At 41.0% G+C, this 21,527-nt stretch overlaps 1 protein-coding gene across 1 annotated transcript; it reads right to left on the reverse strand.

Annotated features, from left to right (window-relative positions):
• Window positions 1–817: 817 nt before the first annotated feature.
• Window positions 818–20,294, reverse strand: slc35a2 (solute carrier family 35 member 2). Its single transcript, XM_083770229.1, has 7 exons — window positions 19,599–20,294; window positions 14,640–14,822; window positions 12,870–13,021; window positions 11,775–11,897; window positions 9,968–10,192; window positions 8,167–8,540; window positions 818–1,139 (listed from the first exon to the last, which is right to left on the reverse strand). Exons 1-7 carry the CDS (start codon window positions 19,630–19,632, stop codon window positions 1,115–1,117), a joined length of 1,116 nt encoding a protein of 371 aa, XP_083626355.1. The 5' UTR covers window positions 19,633–20,294; the 3' UTR covers window positions 818–1,114.
• Window positions 20,295–21,527: the final 1,233 nt, after the last annotated feature.

A 21,527-nucleotide genomic window follows, 5' to 3' on the forward strand; every position in this document is an offset into this window, starting at 1 on the left:
GTAACGGACATTTTACAATGCAACCCATTTTGACCTGAGATCTAATGTCTTAATCATCCAGACAGTTTTCTGAAAAAGCTATGTTTCTATGTCAGTCGTTCAGTAAAAAATAGCAGACCTACGAGTGGCGCGCTACGAGCTTGTAGATCTGCTATTTTTCAATAACTAAAGCATAACATAATGCTAACACCAAAAGGGGTTCCCGCCCAAAATGGGTTAAAACATTAAGTTCTATATTTAATAGTACGTTGACCACAGTACAGAGCTCCTGTTGCTGTTGCTTCAACAACTGTAACAAAGTCCATTTCTCTTTTTGGCTGATCCAGCAATTCCAATGATGTTCATGAGTGTAATAAGCCTGTGTGTCTTAATATGGACACAACTTAACCAGTCAGCATTTTCCTACTGTGACTTAGTATAGCCTGTTTATATTTATCTCCATTTAGGGAGAGCATCTTTGTGTATAAAGGGGAAGAGCTGTTTACTTGTGATGTTTGTATCAAACTTATTCTAAAAAGAGGGGGAGACCCATACAGGGGGAAAGCCCTTTACTTGTAAAGTGTGTTACAAAGCCTTTGGTAAGTAATCTAAAAAGAAGACTCATACCAGCGTCTGTTAGATTATACATTATAAAAATGACAGTCATTATTTGTGCTACATAAAATACTTGTAAGGCAGCATTGGAAAGAGACTTTGAAAGGGCACTTAAAGGTCATTGTGTTACACAACATAACTAATACTGATGATAACTAATAACTGCTTAATACTGCTATCCTAAAGATGAATTAATTAATACAAATGGTAACTGATAAAAGGTCATATGGAATCTGTTGTGGTTCTTTCAAAAAATGTGAAATGAAATGGATGAAAATGAATGGCAACTGGAGTCAGTTGAACGCAATAATGTCCTTTGGGTTCAATAAAGTATCCATGTTCCACATGGAACCATCTGTTGTTCTTTAAAAGGCTCATAGAAATGTAAAGACCCACTGTGTGTGTGTGTGGGGGAGTAAGGCAGCAGATTAAATAAACATTCAAACAGTAATGTCAGACCTCAGACAGGCAGAAGTCTTCATCCTGTCAGTCTTCCTTCACAGCTGGATACGTCTTCCTCCTAGCAACCTTTCTCCTTCTCCGGACTAGAGAGAGAGAAGAGAGAGAGAGAGAGAGAGAGAATGAAATGGATTCACATATTTCCGTCTCTCTCTCAGAGGGCTGATATTCTGATAACACAGAAAAGTCCCCAGTGTTACTTTGTTACAAATGGATAAAACCATAAACATACATCGCCTCTGTTGGGTAGAAACCAAAACTGTTACTTTTTGGAAATTCAAATTGTGTGACACTGCAGTATGATCAAGATGGTCATTCATTTACGAAAAAAAACTAAAACAAACTTAAAATAATTAGGGAGAACGATATACAGATACTGTATGTCTAGTTATTATTATGGATAATCTGATTCACTAAGTGCCAAACCTTAGAAGTAAACAGCTCTAGATTCACCAGTTGGATTTCAAACCTTAAATATATACACTACTGTGTTATTATACACACACAGATAGATATAGAGAACATCAAATGGTACACATTACAATGTGTACAATATTGTTATACCCGTCTGCAGTGTGCAAACTAATATTAAAGAATCAATTTACTATTCGAATGAACACAAATACATACATACTATTTTTGTAGTATTCATGAAATACATTGAATGCATTAAGTGAATGAAGGTAGCAGCTCTCCACACCACTTGTAGATCAACTTTTTCGACGAGCGACACCACTGTAGTAAGAGTATAAATGCAGCCCTATATATATATATATATATATATATATATATAAACAAGACAATGGCCGCTATAACTTCTACTACGAGTCAGTTCTCTGTACTCCTCCATTACATTCAGCGCCGTTAGAATAAATTACTCAATCAATCAAGACGACATACAGAGAAGAGTTTAGATAATTTCCTGTTTATATAAAACTTTGTATTTACAAACTGAGACATTTAAACAGATGAAAAATAAAATAAAAAAACATTCCTCCATTTAGACTCGATTTAACGCGAGAAATAAGTCTCAGGGAGAGAGAGAGGACGAGAGGAAGGGCATGAGTGATTACAAACGTCCTTTGAGATTCCAATGGGAACCAATTGGATGTTTTAATCCATGCGCTATTAGAATAAAGAATGTTACACTGGATTCTTCTATTGGATATAATCCAATGGAATGATCCAGTAGCTCACAACGTGTCTCTCCATGGCACATTGTGCGCTTGCTTGCAGATCTATTTTCCCCATGTTCCACATTCTGTACGTTTTGTTCTAGTTAACCCATTTTGGACCGAGTTAAAAACATTCACTTTGAAAGAATATATATATTCAAACATTTGCGCCACATTTTTACGATTTAAAAAAAATAGCAGACCTACAAGCTCGTAGCGCGTCACTCGGTGGCGCGCTATGAGCTTGTAGATCTGCTATTTTTCAATAGCTAAATTATAACATGTTTAAAACAAAGGTTCTGTTCCTTCATTCCTCTTTTCTCCACCACCACCACCACAACATAAATCAATCCAACAGGTCACATACATTTTCATTCCATTCTTTAAATAAATTCTCTTTTCACATTTTAGCTGCATAAACAGTTGGGTGATTTGTTAAAAACAATTAAAAATAAAGAAAAGGAAATGATAATACCAGCACCATGTTTATCCTCTTTCACATCAAAATGACTTAATAATTAATTAATTATAAAACCTTCTCCCTTTGAGATGAAAATAAAATAATCATTAATAAACAAACTTTTCTTTCAAGTGAGATTTCAACGTCAGGCAAACATTCATTAAACACCATCCTGCCATTAACAGATCAATGAATCAATAGAGCTGAATGGACAGGCCGTGGATCCATTGGAACAATGTGGCTAAAGAGCTACATTACATTTACTGATGGACATTATTCTGATTGATAATTCAGACTGACAAACAGCTGTGCAATGACCTCTAACATGATATGATTGACATATCGTTTCATTACTGTCTTGTTTAATGGGACATTTCAGATTTTTTACCTAAAATCCCATTGTTCTGCAACTGTCGTTTTGCATCAGAGGGCATAGGCTTTGTCACTTTTTTCGCCATTGGGCGTGTCGTGAATTTACGCATTTCTAAAATGTATTATTAGTGGGTTTTTTTTTAATGCACTCAGTGGTTCTCAAACCTTTTAATTTCAAGGAAACCCAGTTTTATGTTGTACACTCAGAGTTTGAAAACAACAATAAGTACAGTTAATATAGCGTGTTTATGTTAGACTGCGATGTTGCATTTTGGTCCTAACAAACAATCATTTAGCTGGGGACTAAAGTCGGGACCCCCTGGAAACCCCTCAAGGAGGTTCCTGGACCCTACCTTGAGAACCATACTGATATATCTGATCTCACCCCAGAGCAGTGGGATTTTCAATAATAAACTAAATCAGCTAAAGTTTCCCTTTAATATCTTTGTTTTCTGTGATGATGGTCATCACATGCGACGACTGCAGGTCACCACAGTGGACAATACTGATGCTGTCTGTTCCTGAACCCCTAAAGAAGCATTCGACTGAAGATGTAATCTCTCAAGAGAGACGAGTCCGTTGCTCTCCCCATGTCCCCCATATATGGGGACTAGGGTGTGTAGAGCCCAGGATCACATTAGATAAAAAATATATTACAAAAAACAAAGAGAGACGCGTCGGCTCACTCTTATTTTCAAAAGCTTCTACCTAAAATGGCTTACTCCCATTGACAACCCAACTCTTTCTTCTGGAAGGGGAGCTGAATGCTGATGTACAGTATTAACTACACATTGACATCATTCCGAGCCTCGGACAGACTGGTTCCAGTCTTCCAGAAGCTTTACTCTAAAACCTGATGCGCCTCAATGTGTCACTGACTCCCCGGACTATAAGGTCAGGAAAGTCTTTCCGAACTGGGAGATATTCAGAGTATGTATTATGCTTAAAGTGTCAATACATGCTCCTTTCGACGTCGTAAAAAAGACTAGAGATGTGTCCGACACCATATTTTCCAGTCGATACAGAGTACCAATCTGATACCCATGTAGTACGGTAATAATAACAACAAAAAATAATAATCTAGGACAGTGGTTCTCAAAGTGGGGTCCATGGAGATAAGAGTGTACACTCCCAGAGTTATGGGCTCTATCAGAGTTATGGGCACTATCAGAGTTATGGGGGTCATTGAAATTAAAAAATGCTTGATAAGTGCAACATCAACTGAAGCATTTAAAATACAAAATAATTAATAAATGTAAATTATATATTATGTGATATCGTAATGACTCGTCAATACCGATACCAGTATTTTAGGCTCTAATCGGCAGCTTTTTTAGAAAACACCCGTTTCGGACGGGCTTTCCGAACTATAGACCAGAAGTTCTGAACGACGTCAACATTTGTAGTTATTTTTACCTCCCTTTCCGAGAGGTCTGTACAACGGAAGCTCCAAAAACTAGTCGGAAGAAAAGCTGATGCGTTCCGTTTGGCCTTGAAGTGGTGAAAATAAGTCGTGCTGAAAATCTAATTAGTAAAGTGGTTCTGTAAACCTCCAGAGCTGTGGTTCGGGGACCAAATCTGGGACAGGTAACAACGCTGGTGGGGTCCCCACATGCTGATGGGGCTGCATCAGGCATGTTTAACACAACCTTACTGTACTTCACAACCAATATCTATCATTCGAACAACAACAACACATTAACAAAAATAAAAAAATAAAAAAATTACGTTAAGAGTTAAAGCCTTTACAAACAGCTGCACTGAGCATCTTAGTCTACTGGAAGCCCCATAGGTGAGGAGGTCACATATAGAAATGTTGGTTAGTATAAACTTTTATGATTCAAATGTCATCTATAGGCTGCCGCTTCGCAGATGAGATTAATCTTGGTTGCTAAAACTTGCATGTTGAGCAATTTGAGTAATTTGCATGATATGTGACCATACCATTAACAAGGCAAACATGTATCTTCTTTAAGCAAAATGTATCTAAATTTCATCAATCTTTAAGTAGCATGAGACGTGTTAAACTAGGGGTTTTCATGATTCCGAATCCATTCCAAGCTGAATTTCATCCATTAGGCCTATAGATAACATTTCATTTTACTAATCACCAATTCTGGGCTCATGACATTTCCAGTAGATTATCTGTACATTATTTATCTAGGAGAAAACTCTTTGTGGCCATTTTCTTTTTGTACCGATGACATGAAGGCTAGGCCTGTCACAATGATGACATCATCGCTTATGACATAATCGCTTACAATAATCATGATGTAAAATGTTATAATATTGTTGGGACAACGAATCATCATGTAAGATGTTATCATCGTGACAGCCCTAATGAAGGCACAGACACTACCGTCAAACAACCAGAACGTGATGCATGTCTATGCAGGACCATGTGATGTGAACCATACTGTAAAACTATATTAGCCTTATTTCCATCGTTATCATTCCACCGTTTTAATAAAAACATATATTCACCACCAGAATCACTTCCAGTGTGTGTGTGTGTGTGTGTGGCCAGTGTTATTCACAAGTCTGATTCCTGTCAATAAACAAGCTACTTAAAAAAAGAAATGATACCGTCAATGGCCAAATAGAAATATGAGCTATAATATACCATATAGATATGAGCTATATTCCTTTGTGCGTGGTACTACAGCCACAAATACATATTTATGTGTCATAAAATCTATCTCTCCAAGCACTGCTTTCAGACCCATCCTTACACTTACAGATCTAATCTGTAAATCATCCTTACACTTACAGATCTAATCTGTAAATCATCCTTACACTTACAGATCTAATCTGTAAATCATCCTTACACTTACAGATCTAATCTGTAAGTCCCATCCCTACACTTGCAGATCTGTAAGTCCCATCCCTACACTTACAGCTCTGTAAGTCCCATCCCTACACTTACAGATCTGTAAGTCCCATCCCTACACTTACAGCTCTGTAAGTCCCATCCCTACACTTACAGCTCTGTAAGTCCCATCCCTACACTTACAGATCTGTAAGTCCCATCCCTACACTTACAGCTCTGTAAGTCCCATCCCTACACTTACAGCTCTGTAAGTCCCATCCCTACACTTACAGATCAGTGATCTCCGTCCTGACACACACACACACACACACACACACACACACACACACACACACACACACACACACACACACACACACACACACACACACACACACACACACACACACACACACACACACACACACACACACACACACACACACACACACACACACACACACACACACACACACACACACACACACACACACACACACACACACACACACACACACACACACACACTTTTTTTAATATATCTTTTGTCCCACGATTTTTTAACCCATTTTTCACCCCTGTGTCAATCATCCTGTGATGTGATCCGGACTTAACTCATGCTTCCTTCATGCTTGAGTGTCCAAGTTGCTCCTTTACACCTGACAGGGGGGAGTTTCCCTGGTTGGACGTAGCGCGTGGAAGGAACACGTTATTCCAACCAGTTCCTTTCCTCTCCATCAGGCATCCCGGCTGGCCAGGGGGAGGCAGTTTAGAGACCAGGATTACTGGTCACGCAGGCTTTTTATTGGCTCAGTGGTAAAAATGTTCAGCACTTCCGATGAAGGAGACCTGGGTTCACATCCCGGGTAGAACACAGTAAAGTTACACAGTGCAGCTTCTATGACACTGTAAAAAAACAGTTCTAGATGAAACCATTTGGGTTCTATTGAAAGGCCCACATCAAATGGTTCCATGAAGGACCTTTATGACCCCCCCCCCCCCCACACACACACACACACACACACACACTACGGTCCGTCTGTTCTAAAGGTCACGTCTAGCGGTTACGTTTCAGAATGTGAGACTGTTACAGTTTTTTGTTTCTGTGCAATAATTGTCACATTTTGGCATCAGAATGAACTGAATCAATCTGATCTGGGTCCGTTGGCTACCACCACACCTCCTCCACACACCACCGCCTGATTTATACAAAAGAGAAAGAAAGAAACCGTTCAGAAAAACTCTGACGATAATAATAAATATTACAGTTGTAATAATAAATCAGCCGTGTTCGATCATAAGGCTTAGAAAACATAAGGAATAAATACTTTTAAGGCAAGAGAGGCCATAACGAGACATTAACCCATTCTGAACGGGAACCCATTTTGGTGTTAGCATCATGTTATGCTTTAGCTATTGAAAAATAGCAGATCTACAAGCTCATATCTATTTTTGAAAAATCGACTGACATTTTTTGAATCGGATCTCAGGTCAGGATGGGTTAATCAGACCAGTGTGTGTCCAGTGGAAACCTTGTATGAATCTGATCTCAGGTCAGAATGGGTTAAACTAAAACGTGGACATGTCCTCCACACAGAGGGACAGAGAAGTGTCTCTTGTGCTTTCAGAGAAGTTATTCGAGCTACGCCCCGATTCATAACCGGAACTAGCCGATGTACACGCTTGTAGATCGGCTATTTTCGGTTGCAAGACACGATGCCAAACAGAGCATAATCAGGCTTTTGGTTCCACAGAAGATGAAGTGTCTTTGGCCGTCCAGTAGAATGCAGAGAGAAAGAGAGAATAATGAAGAATTGTTATGTATAGTTCAGAGAGAGTGAAGAAGGAAAAGAAAAGTTCAATGTCTTTAGTAGCAAATCCTCCTTCTCTCCTCTCCTCTCCTCTCGTCCGCTCTTCTTCTGTCTGTCCTCTCCTACCAAATCATCTGCTCATCAAGAACTCCTCCAATCAGAGCAGCGTGAGGTTTAATTACTTACAACGGAGAGAGGAGAAGAAGAGAGAATTGAGGATTCTCAATATGTTGTTAATCATCCAACTAACTGCCTCAGAAAGAAAGAGATTAGATAGAAACAGAGAGGGATAGATAGATAGAATAGAGGGATAGATAAATAGACGGACAGACAGAAGGGAGCGAGGGGAATAAATAAAGATAGACTTTAGTTTCTTTGTTGGACTGACAGCCTAGCTGGTCTGACAAGGAGGGAGCGATCGTCAATGAAACAAAACAAAGCCATGAGAAATGTTTTAGTGTTTTGTCTCATTTGATCAGGACTGACTTGGGGAGGAAAGAGTCCATGTCTGAGGCGCCATCTGTCCGTTTTCCTCCTCCCATCACCTCCGATGAGGAGCCCAGCGACGACGACGAAGAGGGCGACGAAGAGGACGGCGGCGCGGCTCTGGGCAGACTGTACATGTACACGGCTCCGATCACCATGGCGGCGCCGGCCGCGAACACGGGGTCCACGTGGAAGGCGAACAGGTAGACCGACATCACCGTGGAGACCACGATGCTGAAGGACGTGGCGAAGCCCTTGAGGATGTTGTCGGCGTACTTCACCACCACGGCCACCAGGAGGCCCCCGAACGCCTGGTTGAGGATGACCGTCCACACCATGGGGGTGTAGCCGAAGAAGAAGCCCTGCACGGCCACCTGGAAGAGGGTGCGAGGGTTAATTAGAAGCAATTAACCAATCACAAGTCTGGCATGGTGATGATACTATACTAATTGATATTGATACTCAGATTGAGTCCCTCCCCACAAACCGTAGGCGAGTCTCATTACTCCTGAAGAACCAGGACTGTGACAGCCAGAGAATACAAAATATACAGAAGGGTACAGAATATGATTATTGCTAGGGATGCACCGAAAGGGAAATTATTGGCCGAAACCGAATATAGGAAATAATATTTATGGACCCATAAATATTATGGGTCCATAAAATATTTATTCAGCTCTTTTGAATATTTTTGTTAATGCATGAATTGCATTCACTATTCGCTGATATATTTTTTGCCTATTGGGGCCGAAACCGAATAGGCCGAAAATGCATTTTTTTGCCATTTTCCGACTGAATATTCGGTGCATCACTAATTATTGCATTTGCGTACCAAATGCAATCTTTCCAGGTTTTTTTTTTTTATCAAGTATAGAGGGTTTAAGTGGTACTGAATTTGCAACTCAACAAACGCTAATTCGTCCTAGTGTATGACTATGACGGAGTTCAATTTCACGATACATTTTAAATCTCTGTGATACCATAATTGTGAGAGTTCCCCCCCCCATCAACATAAACGATAAGGACCATCGTCCCCATGATTGTGACCAAATTTGACTGAGAGACATTGGATTTATTTTTTCATGTATATGAAAGCAGGGAATCATAGCTTTAAATTGACATATTAGTTGTTCAGTTTGACCCACCAGTTTTGGAGATATGGCTTATATAGAGTAATGTCTTGCAGAAAACAGTGAGTTGAGAAAACAGGTTTGAAAGGTTCACTTCTGTGGTCTCTAACATTACACCTAGCTACATGTTTAAGGATTTATTTCATATGTACATGTTGATTTCAGCTCTGACACTTATTTCAGACATGCTCTAGTATGTGAAGAGTCTGCCTGTGCTATTAACTCATTTTGGAGAAAAAAAAGGTTTTTCTCCTCTGGCGAAAAGCTGGAATTTGCACGATGGCAGTCTCTCAGTCAAATCTGGTCACTAATAATGGCGGCGAGTGTACGGTACCACCACATTAATATGATGATGTCATAATAAGGTACCTGCGCCCCGTCGTTCCACCACATTAATATGATGATGTCATAATAAGGTACCTGCGCCCCGTCGTTCACCACATTAATATGATGTCATAATAAGGTACCTGCGCCCCGTCGTTCCACCACATTAATATGATGATGTCATAATAAGGTACCTGCGCCCCGTCGTTCCACCACATTAATATGATGATGTCATAATAAGGTACCTGCGCCCCGTCGTTCCACCACATTAATATGATGATGTCATAATAAGGTACCTGCGCCCCGTCGTTCCACCACATTAATATGATGATGTCATAATAAGGTACCTGTGGCCCGTCGTTCCACCACATCCCCAGCAGGCCCAGCGACGTTCCGAACAGGCCCAGCTGGACGTTGCGGACCCACACGGAGGCGGAGCTTCCCTTCAGGATCTTCTCGAAGTAGACTCCGGCGAAGCCCGACGACAGGCAGCTGATCACCACGGCCACCAGCCCCACGGAGTAGTTCTGATCCTTCTCCTGATCCGACTCCTTCTGGCCCTCCTGTTGCACCTGGAGAACAACAGAACAATATTAGTTCTGATCCCTCCTGTTGGACCTGGAGAACAACAGAACAATATTAGTTCTGATCCCTCCTGTTGGACCTGGAGAACAACAGAACAATATTAGTTCTGATCCCTCCTGTTGGACCTGGAGAACAACAGAACAATATTAGTTCTGATCCCTCCTGTTGCACCTGGAGAACAACAGAACAATATTAGTTCTGATCCCTCCTGTTGCACCTGGAGAACAATAGAACAATATTAATTCTGATCCCTCCTGTTGCACCTGGAGAACAACAGAACAATATTAGTTCTGATCCCTCCTGTTGCACCTGGAGAACAACAGAACAATATTAATTCTGATCCCTCCTGTTGCACCTGGAGAACAACAGAACAATATTAATTCTGATCCCTCCTGTTGGACCTGGAGAACAACAGAACAATATTAGTTCTGATCCCTCCTGTTGGACCTGGAGAACAACAGAACAATATTAGTTCTGATCCCTCCTGTTGGACCTGGAGAACAACAGAACAATATTAGTTCTGATCCCTCCTGTTGCACCTGGAGAACAACAGAACAATATTAGTTCTGATCCCTCCTGTTGCACCTGGAGAACAATAGAACAATATTAATTCTGATCCCTCCTGTTGCACCTGGAGAACAACAGAACAATATTAATTCTGATCCCTCCTGTTGCACCTGGAGAACAACAGAACAATATTAATTCTGATCCCTCCTGTTGCACCTGGAGAACAACAGAACAATATTAATTCTGATCCCTCCTGTTGCACCTGGAGAACAACAGAACAATATTAATTCTGATCCCTCCTGTTGCACCTGGAGAACAACAGAACAATATTAATTCTGATCCCTCCTGTTGCACCTGGAGAACAACAGAACAATATTAGTTCTGATCCCTCCTGTTGCACCTGGAGAACAATAGAACAATATTAGTTCTGATCCCTCCTGTTGGACCTGGAGAACAATAGAACAATAGAGCAATATTAAAACGACAATAAGAACAATAACAATCAGTGGTAGAAAGTAACAGTTTACTCAATTATATGACAGCTGTAGTTACTAGTACACATTAAGTGATAGATGATTATGCATTATTAGTATATAGGTTAAAGCTGCACTATGTAACTTTTCTTTATTACCATCAGGGGATAAATTGAATCTGTAGTTTCTGGACTATAAGAGTTACGTCCCAACACTGATTACAATACAGTCATGTGATTTTGAAATGGACCAGTCTGCAGTGCATATAGAGTACTTTGACGTTTGTGTTGTTAAAGGTATATTCAGTGATTTCACTTAATTCAAATATCACTTATTTTTTTGTTTTGTTGTGATAATCCTCCCTACTATAGAGTGTGCTGGCCATATAAGGAGTTCCTCCCTGTCCCCAGTTAACCCCTGGGGGTCAAAAAACCTTAGGTTTCGTTTTTGACTCTATCCTGATTGGACGAAAGGCTGGGTCCCACAGCCAAAAACGAAACCTAAGGTTTTTTGAGTGAAATCACTGAATATACCTTTAAGTATATTCTAACACCAATACGTTTAATAATAGCCATTACTCATTACTAACCTGTACAACAGCCACCCCTGCAAACAGCAGCAGCAGAGACACCCACTGCACTTTGGACAGAGACTTCCTCAGCATGAGTACACTGAACAATGCTGTGGTCAGGATCTTCAGCTGGTAGGTGACCTGGAGACCAGACACACTTATAGTCAATACACCCCCCAAACACAATGAACAATCCTGGTACAGTTAGGTCACGTAGAAACCAGACACACTTATAGTCAATACACCCTTAAACACAATGAATGCTTTGGTCAGGATTCAGCTGATAGGTATACTGTAATACCGATAGCAGACTTTTAGGCAGTATACTGTAGTTCTCCTGTACAACGCCGTCATCGGTGTATGACTGAGAGAGCGCTATAGTTCTCCAGTACAACGGTGTATGACCGAGAGCGCGCTATAGTTTTCCAGGACAGGATAAAGTTGTGTGCTTTGCAGAGGTTTGTTTAAGGAGTTCTTTATCAACACTGCCCAGGACGTCCACACACACACACATCTTAAAACCGCCGGGTGCCCAGGACGTGTGGGCACATTTTAAGGTCATTTTTAATCGATATAAAACAGGATTGCTAACATAGATTTTTTTTTGGAAAGGGACATTGCTAGGCAGCGCCTTGCTCAGCCCCTCCCGACCCGTTTGGGTGCGCTCGCACCCATTACTTCCTTGTTTACGGCCCTATTTTCTCTGAATCTACGCAGCAGTCGCGCTGATTGATCATAACGTGGACTGGTCCAATTTCTGAATTCAAGTTACAATTTAGGCATTTAGCAGATGCTCTTAATCCAGTGTGATTTACAGTAAGCAAGAACAAAATCTGGTAATGCATCAAATACATAAAAAAAATGGTCTTCAAGAATCATACCCAAGCTAAGAACCTAACTGGAATATCTGTAATATCTATATAATGAAATCATGAAACTATACACTATAGAGTGCTATGTCTACATGCTATCTAATTTACATAGGTTGAGCCTTTGCATATACTGTACTCCTGTAAGGTCGTCAAGGCTACGGCAAGTGCTACGGGCTAAGATGGAGTCTGAGGTGGGTTTTCAGACTACGGCGGTGTGTGTGTGTGTGTGTGTGTGTGTTACCTGGAAGGTAGCAGCAGGCAGGTTGGAGATGGCGACATACTGCAGGTTGTTCTGTAACGTGTAGATGAGGGAGGGGACGGCCATCTTCAGTGTGTCCTTGTACTGGACAAATATACTGTCACACAGGAACAGCACCGTCTGCTTCAGATTACCTGCACACAATATCACAACATTACATTTGAATATGCAGATAGAAGGTTTCTGCCCGACAGCAACACTTGCACCACAATACTTTACAAATATATTCTATCCATTACTTTTTCGATTAATTGAATAGCCGAGAAGCGTTTCTTTTTTTATTAACTTTTTTTCCCCTATACAGTACATCAACAAACCAAAATATACAGTATACAGCTCCATCTCAATGAATTAGAATATTGCGTAAATGTTCATTTTCTTCCGTAACCTAATTAAAAAAGTGAAACTTTCATATGTTCTAAATTCATTGTGCAAGAGGAAGGTGTGAGACATGAGACTCAACAATACAAATTAATTTTATAAGCTTCGGCTTCAGCACTAACCTTTTCGGCCAAATAGTCACCTTGTTGACTAAGTCGTAGGCTACTGTATGCCTATCAACTGTATTGTTTTTAACAAATAAAAATAAACTAACTAACTAAACCAACTAAAAATGACAGCTGTCATCAAACAAACCTGCGCTTCCATAACACCTCAACAGTGCCACAGGCTGATCACCTCCATGCCACGCCCCATCGATGAAATAATTTGTTCAAAAGTAGCCCAGACCAAGTATTGACTGCATATATTAATATATTTTCAGATGGTCGACATTTCTCGTTTAAAAAAAAGAATAATCATCAAGATTAAAACTAAACAAAAAAGGTTTTAAATACTTCACTTTATGCATTGAGATGAATATGAATATAAATTGAGAATACATGAAAGTTTCACTTTTTGAATTATTTTACGGAAGAAAATTAACTTTTACACAATATTCTAATTCATTGAGATGGAGCTGTATATATATATATATATATATATATATATATATATATTTATGATATAAGACAACATCTTTAAGTCTGATCAACCACTTAAGGCCTCTTTTATTCAACGTCGTATAACAGAGTCACTCAAAAAATTTAAAAATGGCCGATCTACGTTCTGCAGCGCGACGTGAGCTTGTAGATAAGCTATTTTTGGCTAATGTTTCCCCCCAGAATATGGATGCTGCAGTTCTTCTAGTGGCTAATATCGAATACAAAAACTGTACATATTAGATAAATATAATAAAGATAGATTAGATCTTTTTCTGGGCATCCCTAATTTTTCATGGACATTTAACCCATTTTGGACTGAGGTCGATAAAAAAAAAGTCTTCTAAATCCAAAAAAAATTCTGAAAAACCCATGTTTCTATGTCAGCGATGCTCAACTTTTTTCCATGTCAAGGACCCCCAGAATTATCTCTATTGGGCCACACGGACCCCCATCTCAAAATATGTAGTTCCAGGGACCCCCCCAGAAGCAAATATTTTCACAAATGTTGCTCTGAAATGCTCTGAAATATATATTCAATGATTTACGCCCACATTTGAACAAATTTTCAAAAATAGCTGACCTACAAGCTCGTAGCGCGCCACTCGGTGGCGCGCTATGAGCTTGTAGATCTGCTATTCTTCAACAGCTAAATTATAACAATGTTTAAAACACCAAAAGGGGTTCCCGGCCCAAAATGGGTTAATTGATTTCCAGATAGTAGCAGCCAGCCATACAGTCAGAAAGTGCAGTACAAATGTACAGTACGTACATCTCTTCTGCAGGATGATGATGAGCAGGCAGGTCAGCAGCTTGAGGATCTCCGCCATGACCACGGCCGAGGTGGTGAAGAAGCGGTCGCCGGGCAACGTGCGGACGTATCGAATGCTGAGGATGAGCGACGCATTCTGGACCACCAGCACCGCCAGGCTGATGTACTTTAACTTGCTGTTGGCTGCACCATAACCAGAGGTTAAACAAAAAGCACAGGGAATGTCACATTCTGGACCACCAGCACCGCCAGGCTGATGTACTTTAACTTGCTGTTGGCTGAACCATAACCAGAGGTAAAACAAAAGCACAGGGAATGTCACAAAAACGCCACAACGCCTCCCTGGCACTAGTTTGGCTTTTCTTTTCACAATATTTATTCGTGTAACTGTGGTGTTACCGATTATACTAATTAAACCATTTAGGCCCGACGTCGAAATTAAAAAAAAAAATCTTCTAAATCCTGACACTTTTCTGAAATATCTCATGTTTCTGTATCAGTGGTGTTCAATATTTATTATGTCAAGGACCCCCAAAAATGATTTGGCTAACCGACCCCCCCCATCTGAAAATATGTTATTCCAGGAACCCCCTCAGAAGCAAAGATTTGAGTTAAAAACTTTCACTCTGAAAGAATACATATTCAAAGATTCGCGCCACATTTTCATGATTTTTCAAAAAATAGCAGACCTTCAAGTTCATAGCGCACCACCGAGTGCCGCGCTATGAGCTTGTAGATCTGCTATTTTTCCAATAGCTAAAGCATAACATAATGCTTAAAACACCAAAAGGGGTTCCCACCCAAAAATGGGTTAAGGCTCTGTTCCATTTAGTGTACAGTGGTCCTCAAACTTGTTTATTTCAAGGACCCCACAGTAACTCAGAGACGAGACCCACTGATTGTTTCCAGTGAGCCAACATGCACAACAGCAGCACCCTGACTCCGTTTGACCATCGGTAACACCTGTGATCAAAATTACCACCGCTGAAGTACCGCTGATTGAACCCCTACCATGAAATGTTCTATGAGCAGGGCCTGGCTGTAAACAAGTTATTGAGCTTAGTCCAGTTACCCTGGGTAAACATAGTAACTTTCTTTCTTTCTTTCTGTGAAGGAAGTCGGAGAGGCCCCGGAAGTAGGAATAGTCATTTCCAAAATGTCGTGTACGTGCATAGAGCCTATTGACATTGACAAAAGCCTGTGATGTCATGGAACATCTGGCCGACGCCTACAGAGACAACTACAAGAGGCAATAAATTAAATACATATTCATTTACAGCCATAAAGAATAAACTAACATCATCGTCATCAACCATTTACAGCATTCAGTCCAACAATGGATTATTTCCTCCAGACCATTAAGTTACACACAGACGTGTGGGTGTGGCTCCTATAATTACAACACTGAACAAACAGGTTGTTAGAACAGGTAGGGTGTGTGTGTGTGTCTAAATTACACTAAACAAAAGATTGTAGTCAAGTGCTCTTGCTTTGTGTGTGCGTGCGTGCATGTGTGAGTGAGTGCATGCGAGAGACACACACACACACACACACACACACACACACACACACAGTCACACACACACACACACACACACACACACACACAGGTATCCTGGATAGTGGTCACACTCACGACACGTCAACCTTACCCTCCACGTTGGAAACATTTTCAACCTGGTCTCAGAACAGTACAAACAGTTACAGTACTACAGCAGTAACTACAGCAGTGACTACAGCAGTAACTACAGCAGTAACTACAGCAGTAACTACAGCAGTGATTTCTTTATAGATTTCAAGGACCCGCAGGAAGACAACTAGATACTGAATTGAATACAAGTATTAAAACATAAAAATAGCAACATGAATAAACATTATTCTCACTGTGTTTGTTTTGGTAGCCCACACACATTCCGGCCCATCAAAACAAACAGTCTTAGGACAAGGTCTTTCTTCAGGTACACACCACCACAGTGGCTGATGAACGGCTGTTACGGAGGGAAAAACTATGTTTATATTGTTTTACATACTATGCCTTTAAAGGGACACTTCACCCTTTTTGCAAAAAAATATATGTTAATGATGTTTAGAAGCTTTAGAACACTTTCCCGGGGGTCTTTATGTGTGTAATATGTGGTTTTAGATATTTTAGATTGTAGCAGTGAGCCCAGTGTCTCTGATGTCATGGACACTGGTCTCACTTCCTTCCTGGACTACAATTCCCAAAATACTTTGGTGCACTGCTCCTCCTTGTAGATAGGGGAGGTCTGTCTTACTGAGTACACATGTAGTCCAGGATGTAAGTGATCCCAGTGTCCATGACATCAGAGACACTGGGCTCACTGATACAATCTAAAATATCTAAAACCACATATTACACACATAAAGACCCCCAGGAAAGTGTTCTAAAGCTCCTAAATGTCATTAACATATATTTTTTAGCAAAAAGGGTGAAGTGTCCCTTTAAACACTGGTGGACAAACAGCAGTGCAACAAACACCACCACTTTGATACGGGTTTCATCTCTGGTGGACCCCATCATCATCATCATCATCATCATTTTTCGACCGCGGTCGAGATCATGGATTTCATAACGCCACGCCAGACTTTCCGGTCCTTCATTGCCCATCTCCAGTTCCTGCTTACTGATGCATGTGTCCCTATAGCGATGACATCAGGGAACGACAGTTTTCTACCTCTGGTCTGCTTTGAGGCAGGACTCCAGAGAAGAAGGGAAGATATATATGTAACCGGTGTAATTGCGAACGCAGTGAGCCACTTACTATGACAGCAAGGGCTGAATGTCTGTGTGTGTGTGTGTGTGTGTGTCACGCTGTTACACCACCGGCCCGCCACCAGAGGGCGCAGCTGTAGCACACACACACACACACACACACACACACACACACACACACACACACACACACACACACAGGGCGCAGCTGTAGCACACACACACACACAACCACACACACACGAGCTGCGTTCGCTTCACGCGTTTGCGCGTCTTACTTGTCTGTCTCTCTCTGCGTTGTGTTGAATGGAGTATGGACAGACGGACCCAGAACTGTCTTTGGAAACCACGTTTTATTCTGACAAGGAATAACAACACACACGTCTCCACGTTAGTTCTTAGTAGTGCAATGGCTCTCTCGTTCCAAGACGGAAGTAAAGAAGGAAGAGGTGGAGGTGTCGCAGGACATTTATACAGGGGGCAAAAGGGGGAGACTTAAAGGGGCTGTGACCTCTAATGCACTATGTATTCCTATACACATGAACCATGGAGAATTAAGTCAGGTAGAAGCACTTATTTGTGTCATATTTTGTGTAATTATATAATACTGTTACATATAAACCTCATTGTCAGCTCTGAAGCAGTGGCCAGCAAACTGTGTTCTTCTGGATCGGACTAATGAGAATCACGGGGAAGGTTGCCGTATATTAGATTAGTCGATGGCTGGCTCTTCCAAGACAGATTTTGCGTTAGAGCGGTGTAAGTGCCATCCAGCCTAGCTGCGCGTCCCTACGTTCCTGCCTCTGATCTGCTCTCAGCTAGCCACTCTCGGTGCGGGAGGCGCTACAATGGGAAGTCAATAAGGAAGTCAAGGAAGTGAGAAGCCAAAACGGTCAAACAAATATTTTAATTTCTCCCACGTTTCCGTTGTCTCCTATAGCCGCTTAATGCATCTTTTGAAACATCTCCCCACCACCACCAGGCCGCAGCATGGCCTGAACGGAGGGCATGTGCATCTGCCTACCATAGCGCGTGGAAGAAACGCACAGGGACCCTACGTAAAGCGAGATCGAAATTCAGAAAAGCTTTACGGAGGGTTCCGAAAAACTATCAGTTGAGTTTAACCACATCAGCTATTTGAAATGGCCCCAATCTACAAGCTCACAATGCATTGACACGTCAGATCAATTTTAAACATTTTAACAGATCTTGTATGGGGGGTCACGGGTCCCTGCCAATTAAAGGCACATAATATTTTCAGGTGGGGGTCTGTGGCCAAGAAAGATGTTCCACAACTGCCACTGGTGTGTGACTTAAAGGGACATTTCACCCTTTTTGCATAAAACTATATGTTAATGACATTTAGAAGATTTAGAACACTTTCCTGGAGGTCTTTATGTGTGTCATATGTGGTTTTAGATATTTTAGATTGTAGCAGTGAGCCCAGTGTCTCTGATGTCATGGACACTGGGCTCACTTACTTCCTGGACTACAATTCCCATAATGCTTTGGGGCACTGCTCCTCCTTGTGGATAGAGGGAGGGCTGTCTTACTGAGACAACATGTAGTCCAGGTAGTAAGTGAGCCCATTGTCCATGACATCAGAGACACTGTGCTCACTGCTACAATCTAAAATATCTAAAACCACATATTACACACATAAAGACCTCCAGGAAAGTGTTCTAAAGCTCCTAAACGTCATTAACATATTATGTTTTGGCAAAAAGGGTGAAGTGTCCCTTTAAGGTCCACCACCATTGCAGTTGCAGCAATAGTGAAATTCTGATCAAAATAAGACATTCTTGTACGTTCTCTACTTGTACATGTAATAATGGTGAAGATGAATTATCAACCATGAAGCTGGGGACCACCTGGAACCCCTCAATGACCCCACGTTGAACCCCTGCTACACAAACACTACTGTCCAGTGTGTAGGCTAGTACTCCTACTCCACAGTACTGCAAACTACTAGTGACATCACACAGTAAAACACATAATACACCACAAGGTTAATACTAAGCATTGGACAATACAATGACAAGAACAGTTACTTGCATTTAGCATTTAGCTCAAACAAAAACTGTTTAAACTTGTCCAGTTGCTAAACGTCAGCTCCTGAACAAACATTATGAATGTTTTTGCTCCTCTGGTGTAATCCGGTAGTAAAACACACGCACAGAAAACAACTATTATTCATAGTAATATGATTTCTGATGTGTCCTTACCTTCCTGTTTGCGTTCGCCGGCCTGGCTCGCCATGTTGGCAACAACGACCAGCTGTTACACGGAGACTGGTGACCCAAACAATTAGGTTACTTCCGCCAGAGGTCGCTGTTCTGCCCGTAGAGATCCCCGTCAGCTACTAAAAAGTCCAAATGGTTCTTTTGACAAGAAAATGTGCCTTTTCCCTCAGCATTTAGGGCCGATTCATACTCCTATTTTACCAGTCGGGTTTAGTCAGGCTAAAATTGCAAAACGCTTCGGTTTATCTGATCTAAAATACTTTTATCTTATCTTTATTTACCAGTTAATCCCATCAACAGATCAAAGTTCTCTTTTCAAATCATCCTGATGGGAGTCTCGTCTCGTCATCTCAGACTCTTGTTGTTTTCCACAAATAAAAATAAAAGTATTTATCATAGGATTAAAAAAAAATAAAAAAGACGTTTTACAAGGGGGAAAAAAGGCAACCTAGGGAGTAAACATCCGAACGGGTCACCGATTTGGGCGCAACACCCTAGTGGTTTTCTCCTGCTGCTGCTGCTGTACTGACGTCCTCCGGGCTGCGGGTCGTTTGTTTCCTTAGGAACAGAAATCTCCCTCATGAAGTCATGTTGCGGAGCTCAGTCCAACAGTCCAACAGAACCTGCAATGTCCTACCCGTCCTACCATAACCAAAACATTGACAAACAACAGAACAGAAGCTGTTCAGCACACAAACACTTCGAGTCCTCCTCACTACCAGGTAGCTACAATCAGATTGGCTGTTGTGGCCAAAGTAAGAGTGATGATCAGTGATCCTATTGGTCGTTGACGTTCGGAGGAGGGGCGTCGCAGGCCCCCCACTCATTGGCCCCTCGTTGTAACTTGTATGCGTGGCAACAACAAGTAACTTGATTGAATATATTTTAATAGTTTATTATAAGGACATTTACAAATCCACCACATCCCTGTACGTCTGTCTGTCTGTACGTCTGTCTGTGTGTACGGCTGTAATCTGTAACTCGAGAACCTCCAACTTTCATCGTTACAAGAACTCCATGTTTGGGCATAACATTTTAAAGGACAACTTTAGTTTTTTTCAACCAAGGTTGATGTTTTAGGTTGTTATTAGAGAAACTAAAAGGTGAGTGTTCATTTTCTTTCATTTGCTGCTTTCTTCCGTTTTAGGGATTTTAGCAGTTTTTGACAGGGGGGCGGGGGCATTCGAGCATGGGGCTAAATATGTATTTTTTTACACAATTTTATGGTGATTTATTTTTTTATGGTTTACTATAGTCCTAATAAACGCCAGGAAATGACATCTGGCCACAAAAGATCACAGGATCTATTGAATGTGACAAACTGACATATTTAGCCTATACACACAGTATAAGCCTTCCCCCAGTAGGCTACCTTCACATTCAGTAGATCCTGTGATCTTCTGTGGGCAGATGTAATTTCCTGACGTTTATTAGGACTATAGTAAACCATTAAAAAAGAAATCACCATAAAATTGTGTTAAAAAATACATATTTAGACCCATGCTCGAATGCCCCCGCCCCCCCTGTCAAAAACAGCTAAATTCCCTAAAACGAAAGAAAGCAGCAAATGAAAAAAGATTAACACTCATCTTTTACTTTCTCTAATAACAACCTAAAACATGAACCTTGGTTGAAAAAAACTAAAGTTGTCCTTTAAGGGACACGGATACATAATAACTGGTTGGGGCATGCATTTCCAACTTGCATCGCTGCGTACTAATGCCCAACGCGCACCACTCTAGTAAATGTAAAAACACCAACAGAGTACAGTGAAACACTTATTCCAAAAAGGATAGCACCAAAAGAAAGTGCTTGTGGTCTTAATTGTTTCCATTTAGGCCCTATACTATGCTATGCAATCAACGACTACTTGGTAATTATTGACCCAAGCCTTTAATAGCCCACAAGTAC

This window comes from Protomyctophum parallelum, assembly GCF_964188405.1.
Source record: "Protomyctophum parallelum genome assembly, chromosome: 7".
Classification (NCBI taxonomy): domain Eukaryota; kingdom Metazoa; phylum Chordata; class Actinopteri; order Myctophiformes; family Myctophidae; genus Protomyctophum; species Protomyctophum parallelum.

Excerpts from the sequence above, each read along its gene's own strand:
- slc35a2 (XM_083770229.1), bottom strand. The coding sequence starts at position 19,632 with ATGGCGAGCCAGGCCGGCGAACGCAAACAGGAAG. Across the intron at positions 10,193-11,774 it reads CAGGGGTGGCTGTTGTACAG|GTGCAACAGGAGGGCCAGAA; the intron begins GTTAGTAATGAG and ends GTTGTTCTCCAG. Across the intron at positions 1,140-8,166 it reads ATGGACTCTTTCCTCCCCAA|TCCGGAGAAGGAGAAAGGTT; the intron begins GTCAGTCCTGAT and ends CTCTCTCTCTAG.